Source organism: Cervus elaphus, chromosome 24 (genome assembly GCF_910594005.1).
Source record: "Cervus elaphus chromosome 24, mCerEla1.1, whole genome shotgun sequence".
In the NCBI taxonomy this organism is placed as follows: Eukaryota; Metazoa; Chordata; class Mammalia; order Artiodactyla; family Cervidae; genus Cervus; species Cervus elaphus.
The window spans coordinates 69,917,576-69,932,222 of record NC_057838.1 but is presented as its reverse complement, the minus strand read 5'-3'; the positions used below and the strand labels follow the sequence as shown (position 1 = coordinate 69,932,222).

General features: G+C 54.4%; 1 protein-coding gene across 6 annotated transcripts; it reads right to left on the bottom strand.

Annotated features, from left to right (window-relative positions):
• Positions 1-100: 100 nt before the first annotated feature.
• Positions 101-14,142, bottom strand: HMCES (5-hydroxymethylcytosine binding, ES cell specific). Of its 6 annotated transcripts, none has more exons than XM_043885834.1 (9): positions 14,072-14,142; positions 13,625-13,830; positions 7,892-8,035; positions 7,080-7,205; positions 5,252-5,433; positions 2,428-2,620; positions 928-1,239; positions 849-882; positions 101-685 (listed from the first exon to the last, which is right to left on the bottom strand). In XM_043885834.1, the coding sequence occupies exons 2-7, from the start codon at positions 13,805-13,807 to the stop codon at positions 1,006-1,008; spliced, it is 1,062 nt and encodes a 353-aa protein (XP_043741769.1). In that variant the 5' UTR covers positions 13,808-13,830; positions 14,072-14,142; the 3' UTR covers positions 101-685; positions 849-882; positions 928-1,005. The 6 variants fall into 6 exon arrangements, with proteins under 6 accessions (XP_043741769.1, XP_043741768.1, XP_043741770.1 ...); XM_043885833.1 differs by having other exon boundaries at positions 14,061-14,127; XM_043885835.1 differs by lacking the exon at positions 14,072-14,142 and adding an exon at positions 14,016-14,067 and having other exon boundaries at positions 845-882.
• Between the last annotated feature and the right edge of the window lie 505 nt (positions 14,143-14,647).

The following is a 14,647-nucleotide window of genomic DNA, read 5'->3' as shown; positions in this document are numbered from 1 at the left end:
CGCCGGCCCCCGCAGCCCCTCCTGCCCGGCAGGCACTCCGGTTGCTTTAAGTTAGTGGATTCAGACAATTTCCAGGTGTTAAGAGTGAAGAGAGACTCAATAAAGACCCCCCTGCCAAGTCTTTTTATTGTTTCCAAAAAAGCAGTTTTGCCTGCAAAGACCCCAGTGCCCCCACGCTTGTGACAAAATCATTCCCCGGGACCGTGGCCAGGAGGAAACAGATCAGAGTTCCTCCCACCGGCAGCATTTTCTAGACAGGTTATCAAATACAGTTTATTCAGAGAAAAAGACAATGTTTTAAGAACCTAACTCCCAAACACTGAAAGAGCCCACAGGCTGAGCAGAATACAGCGTCTGCTGAGAACCGCCAGCAGGGACGGGCTCTGAGGGAGGGCCCACCTGGCCACCCAGCCACCGGGCGAGGGCTGTGGGCCAGGGCTCCCTCCCCTCTCTCGGAGCTGATGGGGGCTGCCCGCCCATCCCATCCGGCAGTCCTGGTCACAGCCAGCACGTACTGTGCCGGGAGGCCGAAACCCTGAACTAACACTGAGCTATGATGGGAGGCACTCCACCACCAACCTCCCACCCCAAGTGCAACCTGTGATCACAGTAGGATTCAGCGCAGCACCTCTCGCCCTTGGAACTCCCAACACACACGCGCGCACACACGTGCACACACACACACCTCAGCCTTGGAACTCCCCCACCACACACACACACACGACCTGTGATCACGCGGTAGTTAGCACCGAGCACCTCAGCCGTGACACACACACACCCACACACCTCAGCCTTGGAACTCCCCCACCACACACACATGACCTGCACGCACACACATACACACACACACCCCTCAGCCTTGGAACTCCCCCACCACACACACACACACACACACACACACCCCCCTCAGCCTTGGAACTCCCCTACCACACACACACACGACCTGGGATCACGCGGTAGTTAGCACCGAGCACCTCGGCCGTGGTCTCCAGAAGGCCTGTGCTACTACATGTGAGGCCGCTTGGCCGCAGGCTCTTCCTCCTGACCCCGCTTCAGCCACCGCTCCAGGAGGCAGGCGCTGCCTCGCTTGGGGGTTTGTGGGCTCTTCTGCAGGAACTGGCTGGACCACTGGGGCACATCTGACTCCTCCTTTCGGGGTGTTTTGGGCTCTTCCTTTTTGGGTGACTTCGTGGCCAGCCACTGCAGCATCTTCTGGCTGCTGGCGCTCGCCTTGAGCTCCTAGGAGAAAGCAGTGGCAGCTCAGACCCCCAGCTCGAGCTCCTGGGAAACCAGGGAAGAGGCACTGTGCGGGGGACCGACCTGGGCACGGAGATGTGACCAGGGGCACGAGGAGGGGAGCAGGGTGGGTTCCCAAGGGCCGGAAGGGAGAGGGGGCAGCTCGTGCTGGGCGAGACCGGCCACAGAAGACAGCGGGCAGGCTCTCCAGACCGGGGCAGAGAATGAAGCAAGCTCAGAGGAAGAGCAGCACTCAGCCCGAGCAGGCCGTGCGGGGAGCGAGCTGGAGACGCAGCCCTCAGAGGCCGGGCGAGAGGGGCCGGCTGCGCCCTGCACCCGAGCCCAGCACAGGACGCCAGCTCTCCGGAGCGTGAATTCTGCAGAGAAGACCGTGACAGACATGGGGCCATGTCTGGTGCAAAATGAATATCTACAGTTGCCTTTTTTTAGAGACAGGTAATGAAAAGTGCTACCAGGGATACAAGGCTTTGAGAGAACCGACAGAAAAAGGATGACGCTGACTGTGAGTGTGAAAACGTAAGAGGCTTTAAGGGAAACGGCGCAGGGGCCGTGGTCCCAGCTGTCGCCATCCTCTGGCCACCGAGGAGCAGCTGCCGCCCCCACGCCTCATCCCTGGTATCAGCAGGGCCAATTTCCGCTCTGGGCTTCCTTGTCACTGAGGCCTCTTGTCTGTCCACCTTACTTTCAAAACACACCCCTGTGACCTCCGCCAACTCTAAGAAGCTCGTGTTCCTAGAAGGAATGTTCTCCAGTCTCCTGAAGGAGAGTGAGGACTGAAATGCCCCATCTTGTAGTTGGAAAAGCAGAGAAAAGGGACAGAAACACGCCTCCCTTTCGGTTGGCAGCAGAGACGGTTCTGGTCAGGGGCCCTCTGTCCTTTCCACAGTCACCCTGCAGATGAGTGCTCAAAGGTGGCTTCTTATCAGACCCACCCGAGCAGCTTCCCAGAGGTACAGAAGGCCCAGCCCAGCCTCAACACTGACAGGCGTGCACCAGGCCGACCCGCAGCCAGCGCTGAGAATCACGGCCCTGGGCCGCCTTGCTGCGCACAAGGAAGAATTGTGGGTGGTTTGGATTCAGTCTCTGGTTGTAAAGGTCCCAGCATGCACTAACAGGCCCTTCGGAGCAGACAGAGCGCCTGGCAGGGCCGGCGGGCGTCCAGGCCCCTACCTTTCCGGTCAGCAGGTGGAGCGGGAGCAGACACTCGGGAGCGTTGTTCCAGGATCTGTTCACCATGGACGACACTGGGTGGAAGGCGATGTTCTCCGTGGGGTGGATCAACTTCAGAGCTTCCTGAGCTGAGACCTCACCAAAGTCCAGCCACTTAGAGACTGCCTCCTCCCCATCCAGTATGGCAGGCATCCTGGGGGGTGAGACAGGGGTCGGGGGCACACAGGATGGGGGGGGGGGTGTCTAGTAAGCTGATGCATAGGCCGCGCCCCTCCACATCTGCGCCCCGCACGCTGTCCCGTGCCCCCGAGGACAACAGGGCACGGAGCTCAGCGCGGAGAGCCCGCTCAGAGTGTGGTGGCAAAGACTGTGCCCAGCAGTACAACCGGGTGCCCTCCCGCGCACACGCTAGCGGACTGGTGACCTTTACGGCGCCGGCCTAGACGTCAAGGGGAGACAAAGCCCAGGACACCTGTCTGTCATTAAGACCCCAGCCTTCCCACCCAGGCAGGATTATGTAAGGGAGAGCTATTTATATAACTGTCAACGAGAGGGAACCACGGCTCAGAAAAGGGAAGAGGCCGCCCCAGACAACTCCTGGTACCCAGGAGACGTTAGGAAAAGAGCCCTTGTTTAGCTTCCAATTTTATGTTCTAGGCCAGTGCAAAGCATGTACATACTTCATTGGGGGGTGGTACAGTTGAATTTAGGAGATACATGCATGAACGTTACTTTTAATAATTATTGGTACTTCAACAAATTAAACACATATTAAACATCAAACACATATGTTTATTATTTTATTCTTTGGCTGCACCACACAGCTTGCAGGATCTTAGTTTCCCAGGGATCAAATTCAGGCCCTCAGCAGTGGAGGCATGGAGTCCTAACCACTGGACTGCCAGGGAATCTTCCCAAGATATATTTTTAAATCGCATTTTAAAATCTCCGAAATCTAGATTTACAATGAATGGCATCTTTGCACTGTATCACAACTTCATTGGCAGTAATTGGCAGCAGTTTACTTTTCTTAACTGTATAAAACAGTGGAACAAAATCTTAGATTTGATGAAACAGAACTTTAAGGTGAATTAGCAAAACTAGAAGTATTATATCCCAGAAAAGCATCATTTCAGACAGAATGCTTAGGACAAAGGGGTTAAAATAGATAATGCAATACGTGCCGTACTGGATTCTTTTCAGCAGAACATCATTGCCGAGGGCATTGAGACCTGGCAAAAATTGTGAAATCTTTACACAAGTACGTCAGTTCTGCTAGTGCTTGTTTTTAAAATGAAAATTTACTCCAGTGTGATTGACTAATAGAGAGCAATTTAAACATAATGCCAATTTTGTGTTTGCTTATACACTGTTGTATCTGTGAGGAAACAATGTGCACACAGCAAACCTCACCCCGCTGAACTGAACCCCGTAAGAGCACACGCAAACACGCAGCTCGGACGCCGACGGCTACCTCGGCGCGTCGCACACTGGCCTCCAGAGTGGTGATCTGCTCTCACTTTGCACTTGTAAACTCTTCTGTTCAAAAAACTGCTCACTCAACACCTCAAACGTGTCTAAGCTTCCTGGTTCAGACATTCTAAGCAGTGCACGAAAACGGAAAACGTTTAAGTCTTGGGGAGAAGCTGAAATAATAATAAACCATCTTGAAAGCCAGACTTCCCAGGTGGCGCAGGGGTAAAGAATCCACCTGCCAATGCAGGAAACGTGGGTTCAGTCCCTGGGGTGGGAAGATCCCCTGGAGGAGGAAATGGCAACCCACTCTGGTATTCTTGCCTGGGAAATCCCACAGACAGAGGAGCCTGGTGGGCTACAGTCCATGGAGTTGCAAAGAGCCAGACACAACTGAGCGACTAAATGACAATCTTGAAAGCAGAACAGAACACGTGGAATCTCCTGGGCAATAGACATAAAGGCTCCACAACAGTAAGGGGGCTGCAAGAAAGGAACATCCACGGCCGGAGCAACTGCAAGCAGCCGGGCTTGAAGGGACAGATGCAACAGGAAGATCTCTCAGGATGCTGACCAAAAGCCAAACAGTAAAAAAAAGTGGTGGTGGGGGGGGCTTTCTCACAAAGAGAACGCGCTGGCCGTACACAAAGACTGCAGACCGGCACGGAGGGGGCTCCATCAGGCTACGACGGCTGTCTGCCTGGCTCCAGGCACACCGCTGGGGCATTTCCAGGGGAGACGCTGAAGTTGGCTGGGGGGGGCGGTCTGTCGCATCAGAACGTCCGGTTCTGATTAAATATGTATCTACTATGAAGGCCAGCCTCGGAGGAACAACGTTTCAAAGACAGAAGAACACATCCCAGGATTTAAGACCGGAAAAGACAATCATTTCGCATCACCTTCCTTCCACCATGTCACAGTAAGTCACAAGCTGCGACCCCGCCAGCACAGGCTGATTTCAGGTCTTTTTAAGGTATGGTACTACATTTACTATAATTCCTTTGTACTTCTTAGCTAGGGAATGCATGAAACTGTAGTGTGGGTTTTATCAGATTCTTATTTTTTTAGCTGGGTCACTGACAAGATGTTTAAGTGCTGTCGCCTTATTCCCACTTTTCTGTAAGTTCTCTGGGTTTCACTGTACAGTTTTGCATAGCGTGGTAACTTTTAGGAACGCGTGTCATGTTACAGCCGCGCAGACTGTACCCGTATCTCGTGAAGCAACTGGCTTAGTTTCCGACTCTCTAAATCTGTGCATACAGAAACCCTGAGTTCCAAAAGCTGCTTGTTTGAGCCCAGACACGACAAAGCCTGCGCTGAGCCCTCTGAAGGCAGGCGGGGTGTGACTTGCCTGTTGTGGATGTCGGTCATGACCTTGCAGGAGTCCACCGTGATGATGCTGTAGGAATAGAGGCAGTCTCCGCCCTCCGGGGGCTCCCAGCAGTCAAAGATGCCGGCCATCGTCAGCGGCCGCCAGTTGTCCCAGACCTTCTCCCAGTCCTCGGGGCTGGCCACAGCACCCACCTGCTCGGACTGGAAGCAAACCCACGGCAGGTCAGGCACCCCGCGGCAGCCCTGCCCTGCAGGCGGCAGCATGGCCATCGTCTCCTGCATCCAGACCCCGCCTGCAGCACGGAGGCCCCGGACGCTCCGTCAGAGGAGCACAGAGGCTGCTCCGCAGACCCTCCCCGAGGCAGATTTATGGCTCCCGAACTGTCTCGATACAGGCTAACACCTCCCCTGGGCATTCAGGCCTGCCGGGATCTGGAGCCTCATTCCAGCTTTCATGTACAAGGGAACTTGCCCGCCCAGCTGTCTGTAAACAAAGCCTCCAGTCTCGAGGAAGTAACTTTCCTCTTCTGCCCGAAAGGTCTTTTCTGCCCGCCCTCGACGGGCAAACTCCTACTGCCTTCAAGATTCAGTCCCCAGCTTCTAAAGGCTAGAGAGAGTGTCACCTCCACCCCACCTCTCGACAAGAACAGGTAGAGACTCTCCATAACCATAACTCTCCTTAAACTCATCAGAGCACTCAGGTCATAGGGCAGCCACTTAGCCTGAACTGTAAAGCCAAGACAGGGTCACCCAAGGGAGAAAAGGCCCTACTGCAGGCTTCCCAGTGGTGGCAGAGGGCAAACGAGGCCTCCTTTATGCAGCAGCTAAGAATTCAGATAAGATGATCGCTGAATTGCCCTCTGCAGAGCGCGGGCTCGCCCAAGAGGGCTGCAGGCGTCCGGACCAGCCTCCACGGGTGCTCCCGAGAGAGACAGGGCCGGGGATGGCGAGAAGCCTCACCCTGCCGTTCTCCTCCGAGGAGCATGAAGGGGCCAGGGGAGAAGGGATAGATCCCGTCACTCCTAAGAGTCAAGGGAGGCCCCACCGAGGCTGCAGAAGGACGACAGGAACAGCTCTCTGCTCCCCTGGGGAGGAGCAGGCCCACCGAGAAAGCCCGCCAGCCGGGGCTCCGTTCCGCTTAAGACGGGGCTGGACCCGGACAGCAGAGAGCATGCTGCAGCCTCTGCGACCAGCAGGCCCCGGTGACGGGCGGCAGCGGGTGCCTGCGGAGAGCGTCCCGAGGGCTTCAAAGCGCAGGGAGCAGGGCTCCTCAGGAAAACCCTCTGGAAACCGAGCCCTCACCCTGAACACGGGGCGACACCAGACAAACAGTGAAAGCGCCCGGTGCACAAGAAGACCCAAGTCCAGCCCAGCTCCTGACAAGACCAACTCAGCCTAAGGGAAGATACACATGTCCACGTCCAGACACAAATATTATTGGTCTCAGTCTCATTGCCTTCTATGTCTGGCAACCAGTGAAAAAATTTCTAAGATATACAAAACAGCCAGATAACCAAGGAGCTGCTAAGATATGCAGAAATCAACAGGACCAGATTCAAGAGTAAATAAGAGAGAAGAGTGAACTTAAAGACAAATCAGTAAAAGTGGCCCAGACTGAAACGCAGAGAAAAAGAATGAAGTATATAAGACATCTGGAAGCTATGGGACGACACCACACTGTCTTAAAACACGTATAACGAGAATCCCAGAAAGAAGAGATGATGGCACAGAAGAAGAATCTGAATAGATAATTTATGGCTGAGAAAAAAAAAAAAACAGGAACACTACCGAACCCAACATCCAAGAAGACTGGAGAGCCAAACAGACAGACACGCCACTGCTACTACCTTCTCGGTCTTGATCTGCGGGAAGTAGATGAAGTAGGGCTGCCGGTGGTTCGTGGCCTGACGTCGCTGCCACTCGTAGAATCCGTCCGCTAAGACGACACAGCGTTTCCCCTTAACCAGAGGCACCTGGGGGAAAGCACGGGCGACCTCAGAACGGTAATTCCTCTGCACGTTGCATTTTATAGGTGTGAAGTCGCACGTACACAAGTGTTGGAAAGATTAAATAATGTGCCTAAGAGGAAATAGGTGCTGTGGAGGCTGCCTCCAAAGCTGGCCGCCCCCCCAACGAGCCCCACCCAGCAGGATTCACATGCGATGAGGTCCCCTCCGTCGGTGACCTCGGCCGGCTCGGGATAAACCAAGGAACACAGCAGAAGCGATGCTTGGGACTTCCGAGGTGGGGCCGTAAAGCCCCGTGGCTGTGCCGGCTCCCTGGAGGGTGCGCAGGGTGCCGCGTGAGACGCCTGACGGCCCCGCCCGCCACGAGACACGTGGGCGGGCCTTCCTCTGTCCCCGCATCCGGCTGAGGGCGGGACACGTGGGTTAGAAGCCACCTGGGCGTCCAGCCGTCCTGCGACGCGAGCGCTACACGAGAACCTCCGGCTGGGCGCCCCGTGTCCAGCCGGGCCCGGCAGCCCACGGTTGAGTGGGAGAAAAAGACGCCGTGGTCCTGGTGAGACCCGCTCTGTCTCACCGGGGTACGGTGAACAGCACTCTACAGCGGCGAGCGGGGACAGCCTGGGGCTATCCGCAGGTGTCCAAGGCGCCGGCAGTCAGACCGGGAACCTGCCAGCGCCCGTGCCCGCGCCTACCTTGAAGGACCGCTTCTCCATTATGGTGTCACTGCGGCAGTTGCTGGTGTTGATCTGCAGCTTGGAAAGATCCGCTTCTTTGAACCAGTAGGGAACCAAGCCCCACCGCATGGGCGCAATGATCCGCTCGGACGAGTCTGCGTCCTGCCAGGGGAAAGGGTAAGGTGCAGTGAGGAGATGGGAAGGAACCTGCAAAACCCTATGGAGGACACGCACCGCACTACTTGGAGGAGGAAATGGCAACCCCTCCCGTGTTCCTGCCTGGAGAATCCCGTGGACAGAGGAGCCCGGCGGGCCACAGTCCAACGGGTCGCAAGAGTCAGACACGACTGAGTGGCTAAACCCCACCACCACCAGTGTCAAAGCGCAGAGAGTAGATGATTGTGAAAAGGGAGAGCTCCTGCATGCCAACAGATCTAACGACTTCTCACGATGTGAGTGGTTGGCGTTCTCAGGCAACCGTGTTTATCAGATGGACGACATTCTGCCTGGGGGGTTGGGGGTGCAAAGAGGTTTAGCTCCTGTAAACTGTGACTCAGTGCCGGCCACAGAGAGACAGGCTCCGAGGCCCTGCACCTCATGTGGCCCAGCTCTCACCAGGCACGCAGGACAGGCAGTCACCCTACGGAAGGTCCGTGCTACGACCGGGGGACACACGGAAGGACCTGCACCATCCTCGTGAGGCCATGCAGACACTGAGCAACATGACGTGATACGATCGGTAAGTGGCTCGTAAGGCGGGCCGGGAAAGTTCGGCAGACAGTGATCTGTGAGGCGGGGCCTGCGGAAGCGATCAGCTCCTTGGTAGGGGCAGAAGGGGGAGCATTGGGTGAGGGGCTTCTCAGATTGGACCCCACAAGAGGAACAGGACTGGGACACAGAAGAGATGGGAGGAGGGACCAAAGGTGAAATCAGAGGCGGTGCCAAGGCTGGGCAGGAAGTGGCTTCGGGCAGCAAGCTACAGCAAGCCTGAGGATGCTATTTTTAGGAGGGCCTGCTCACAGGGCTGGCGCTCAGGCAGCATCTGAGAACTTGGCTCCTGAGAGCGTGCCCCTTCCCCTAACTGATTGGGACAGCACCCTAGGCCCGCTTCAGGCAGGACGACGTTCTTGCTGAGCGCCGGCTTTCCCTCTGGGCGTCTGGGATGCTGCTGCTTGCTGGGCAGAGTGCCTCCGTGACCAGCCCCCAGCAAACCTTGGGCCTGTGTCTGATGGGTTTCTCTGGGTGGAAACACTGCACACAAGTTACTCCCTTTTTCACTGCTGGAGAAAGAACTTGCTTGGTGTGTCCCTCCCAGGGAGGGAGGAGAGACCGTAAGGAAGCCTGGGCACGAATTTCTCCAGATCTCCACTTGCGTCTGTTCCCCTTGCTGATTCCACTGTGCATCCCTTCACTGTAATGCACCGCAGCCACGCTACATGCTGTCTTCTAACCAACCTCCAAACGCGAGGGGAGTTTTGGGGCCCCCACCCTGAACATACGGTTGCTAAACTTTCCTGGGGTACCTGGCCCCTTGAGAATTTGATGAGACCGACAGATTAAAATGCACACACTTTTCTCTCGGTACAGACGCTGGGCTGGTAGATTGAGCAGAGTACATTCTGGGCTCTGCTGCAGTGGTACGGTGGGTCTGGTGGGAGCAGTGATAATAAAGGACATCCAGAGGCAGGAGACCAGAGAACTGGACACAGAAGACGGGGTGACTGGGTTTTCAGGCCGGAAGACTGAAGTAATGATGGCACTACCGAGCAAAAGAGAAACATCCCCAGAGGGGTGTGATCTGGGGAAAGACCACAGGCCGAATTTCAGGTTAACAGTGGGAAGTCTGTGGCAGCTCAGAAGAAGGGGGTCCCCAAGCGTTTGAGACTTCTCCTGCCGAGAGCTGGGGGGGTAGGGGAGGTCCATGCTCCACGTCCTTGACTCTGGATGGGTCTGTGACTTGACTGTATCCAACAGAATGTGGCACCAGAGACGCTGTAAGCTCTCTAAGGCCAGGTCACAAGGGGTTTTCAGCCTCCTCTGTGTTGGCCGAGACCCTGCCTTCGCTGCCCCGAGCCGCCGTGTAAGAAATCCAGCGACGCTAAGACCACCACGCGTGAGAAAGCCCAGACTGTGGGGACCGGCCACGAGTCTGTGCCCAGGTAAGAGCCAACAGCCGGCAGGTGAGAGCGGGGAGAGGCCTCTACACCACATGCTCGCAGACTGTTCTCTGAAACGCTAAATAGTAAGTATTGCAGACTCTGCAGACCCTAGTCTCTGGTATGTTAATAAACACTATTACAGGAACAGAGCAGCCAAAGGCAACAGATAAATGGATGCTGCTCTGTCCCAGAAAATTTCACATACAGAAATGATCAGAGGACCCTGGCTTTCTGCCTCTGGAGACCCCAGACTCCAGGGAAGAGACAAACTGTACCTGCAAGGCCTTGCCCTAATTCCTCACTGGTGAACAAAACAGAAAGGTTTTCTGAGTCACCAGAATGAAATCCGAAGAGAGACGCTTCCTATGTCCCACAAGCATGTGGAGTTTAAACTGAGGAGACAGGCGGCATGGTAGGGAGAAGGGGTCAGCACTTTCTCTGTAATGGAGCAGACAGCGGGTGTTTGTGGCTTTCCGGGCCCATGCGGTCTCTGCTGCCACTCAGCTCTGGCACCCTGGGCATGTCAGAGCAGCTGGGGAGCAAGTGAGCAGGGATGAACTCTAATGAACTGTATTTGTAAACACAGGCAGTCTACCGGACTGGATCTGAAGACCACGGTTTGCCAATCTCCGGAATAAAGGCAAGAATTAGGCCTTCATACGAAGACCCTAGTTAGATGAGTGGCATGGAGGAGGTACACATGTGGTAGTTTAATATTTTTCGAGGTTATGACTAAAAAGAAACCGCAAAGTCTACATAAAGGTGACTGGTGAAGCCATGAGGATGAAATTTCTTAGAAAGTAAATCAACCACAGGATGAAACCTGCTGGAGGTGGGGGGGGGGGGCGGGGGAGAAAAAAGAAAAAATAAGAAATGAGGGAAAAGTGCAGTTCAAGAAAAAGTATCTAGAGAGGTAAAAGCCGAATGAAAAGAGTTGAGAGCAAAGGATTCTGAGAGCATGGGAAACCGTCAGTGATAGGATCTTGGAAGGGCTTCCCTTTTTTGTTCCAAGCTAATGCATCACTGACTTGATGGACATGAGTCTGAGCAAGCTCTGGGAGTTGGTGATGAACAGCGAGGCCTGGCGCGCTGCAGTCCATGGGGTCGCAGTCGGACACGACTGAGCGACTGAACTGAACTGAATGCCTCAACTATGCTCTTCACAAGAGCCTGTCTCAACTCTTTGCAAACCTTGCCCGTGTTAATGAGCTAACCCTCCCCCACACCACAGAGTCCATGCTTGTTCCACATGCAGTCAGGTTCCGCAAAGTCACTGCACACAGGGGGTTAGGGAAACCCAAGAGCTGCTCTGGGGGAAATACAGAGTTAGGAGGCCAGGCGCCTATAGCCATCTTTTCATTAACTGGTCCATATACAACCATGCCTTCTCTGTGTTTCTGTTCAGCATATTTACTGTTTTATGTTAGACTTTATTTAACATATATTGTCAGTTCATTAATTTTGAATTCATGACCACAGCCACAGTAACTCCTGCCCGAGTGAAGCGTCTCTGACACATGCATGTTCTCTGTAAGGCACGTTACCTCCTCCTTGCTTTTAGGAATTCTAGCCTGCGCTTTACCACTACACCTGGGGACAATTTTAAACAGTGAGATCGCCAGCAAAAAGCACAGAAATACCAAAAAAAAAAAAATTAGCAATAAATAGATCTCAAAAAAGACACTTGTTTATAGTATAAAAGCCGAAACAAGAAGGTGGAGCTTTGATCTCAGCTGGGATGTGTATTTGGGACTCATATTTCACTACTCTGTACGTCCATAAGTGACTCGAAAGCAACATGAGTATTATTTTGGGGGGTTTCAAAGTAGGCCAGTGATGCTGCTAAACATTCCACAGTGCAAACAGGTCAGCTTCCTACAACAAATATCTCACTCGAGGTGTCAGCGGTGCTGAGACTGGGAGATCGTCCTCTTACAAGTTCCATGTAGCACGTTTAACTTGAGTGCGTTCACTCGACAACTGTAAACCAAACCCAGGTAAGGGGCTGCCCCATAGGGGGGCATGATAAATAGAAAGTACTTCTAAGCCAAAATACTGAGAATACTGCTCAGTATTACTCATCTTCTCCTCTGCCCTCTCGGACTTGTGATCAGAGCAGCTGGTAGCACTGGGGTTGCATAAGCAGAAGCGGAAGTAGGGTGCAAATCGGTGGTTTCAAATGCAAATATTACAATCTGCACACAGGCACTGGTCTCGATGATGTGGATGAACGAGCCGAAACGGTTCTGTTTTGGCTTTACAATTTCACAATTTCTCATTTTCAGATAAACGAAAACTCAACTATTTATCAAAATCAGGAAATCCTAGTGATCTTTATAAAATTTGTGAGAGAAGTGGAGTCAAAACATTACATCAGCAAATGCACAGCGCTGACAGAGGAGGGCTCTGTGTGTTCAGGAGCCCCACCTTCCCATTCCTAGTTCCAGGAAGCATCACCGTAGTGGAAGGGTGGACTGGACCTTGGTACCAGCTGTCCCTCACCGACTGGGTAACCTGGGACCACCCACAGTCTTCCTGCACTTCTGTCTTCACACCTGTTTTCTTCCAGCTAACATTCATTCTATAATGAGGTGGTACAAAGAGAAACAGGGCCAAGCACTAAGAAACTGCAGTCAATCCTTGTCTCCAGATCATGCTTTCCTCTGAAACATTTTATTTTTTCCTTTCCCAGTCAAGGTTTCCCATAGTATTTATTTTATTTTGATTTTCTGCTCATTAAAAGGTTTTTTTTTAGTTTGAGTAGGGAAGTATGCACCGACTAAAAATGGCTCAAGCAAACCTTCATGTAAATGGCCTCACTCAACCAAAAGAATCAGTTATCTCGTGCGCCGATTTCAAAATATGATCTTCCTAACGTAAAGATGAATCTTTTGACTACCATATAAACACAACGCTTCTAAAGAGCACGCAACATGGACTTCCCTGGGGGTCCAGTGGTGAAGACTCTGTGCTTCCACTACCGGGGGCGCAGGTTTCAATCCCTGGTGAGCAAACAAGATCCCTACATGCTGCATGGTGGGGCCAAAACTTAAAAAAGAAAAAGTGTGCAACAGGGGTTCAAGCAACTTCATAAAGTGACTCATGCATTACGGACCAAACAGAATAAAAATCCAAGATGGACACAATCAGGATTTTAAAAAACATATCACAAATATTTAAAATAAGACATGGAGAAACTATTATTCTCCGGAATGAAGCATTTTTACTACACTGCATGTATACATACACTCCCCCTCTCTCTCTTTCAGGAGATAAAGCAAGGAAGCAAAACATTATAAATTATTGACCACTCCAACACTACAGAGGTAGATTCTATAAACACAAAGAAAGCAATTAAACTTTAGAATACCACACCAAACACCTCTGTTCCTAGCTTCAATTAAAGATAAAACAAGCAGAAAGGGTAGAAACTTCAGCGTTCAAGAAACATCAGAGGTGCTGCAGACTAGTTTCAACCCTGCCCTAAGCCTAGAGATTCTGATAAGCTGGACTCCTAAGGGGCATAGCGATTCCCCCGCTCCTCTTTTCTTTAAGATACCCAAATGACCCAGAAGATCAGGTCGGCGCTCACCTTCTCCAGGTGCAGCCGGGACAGGAGCACCGGGCTGTTGGACCGCGGGCTCTTGTTGTACGAGGGGCAGTACCGGTCGGGGTCCCTCCACTCCGGGAGCCGCTGGCGGCCCTGCCGGTCCCGGTAGGCGCAGGCCCGGGCCAGGACCTCCATAGGCAGGTGGCAGGACGTCCGGCCGCACATCCTCGGCGCCCAGACCGCTGGCCCTGCGCGCGGGGACGGGGGGAGTCGGACTCGGGCCTCGCCCCACGCGGCCCGCCTCTCCCCAGCCCCAACCCCCGCCCGCGCGCCCGGCCCGGCCCGGCCCGGTGACGGAAGGGACCCTCCCCGTCTGGGCCGCCTCCCGCCCCGCCGCCCGCAGCCCCGCTCCGCCCGCTTCAGGACCGCTGACCCAGAGGGACGAGCCCCACCGCTGCCCGCGCCCGCCGCGTCTCACCCGCAGCTCACCCGTCACTCTCTGCGCGCCAGCGGGCACCGCGCCGGACCCCGCCCCTCGGGCCAGGCCCCGCCCCCAGCGGCCGTGTGGCCCCACCCACACAAGGCCCCGCCCCCAGCGGCCGCCTGGCCCCGCCCCGTGACAGGCCTCGCCCCCAGCGCGCGGCTGTTCGGCCCGGGCCTGCGCTGCACCCACTCCCGCAGGGTGCCCAGGGACTACCCGGGAACGTAGCTCTCCCGGGGAGAACGTTCTCCCCGGGAACGTAGGGCCCGACAAGGAGACGGACAGCCTAGGGGTCCACGTCCTCCGTGTTGGCCGTGCCCCTGCGGGGTGAGCTGCCCCCATGGCTAACCTCGGGCAGGGGCCGGGAAGGGCCCGAGGGTCCAGGCTGTCCTGAGAGGCCAGCGATGCCACCCAGGGGCCTGCGGGCCCTGCTCCGCACAGCGGGAACCAGGGCTCCAGGTCATTGTGGGGGTGAAATCAGAAAACATGGTCTTTACTTGGCAGTCATACTAACTGCCCATGGTTTGGGGCAAGACTTGAAAAACCATCAGGAAAATTCCACGAACCACAGGTCACTCAAACTT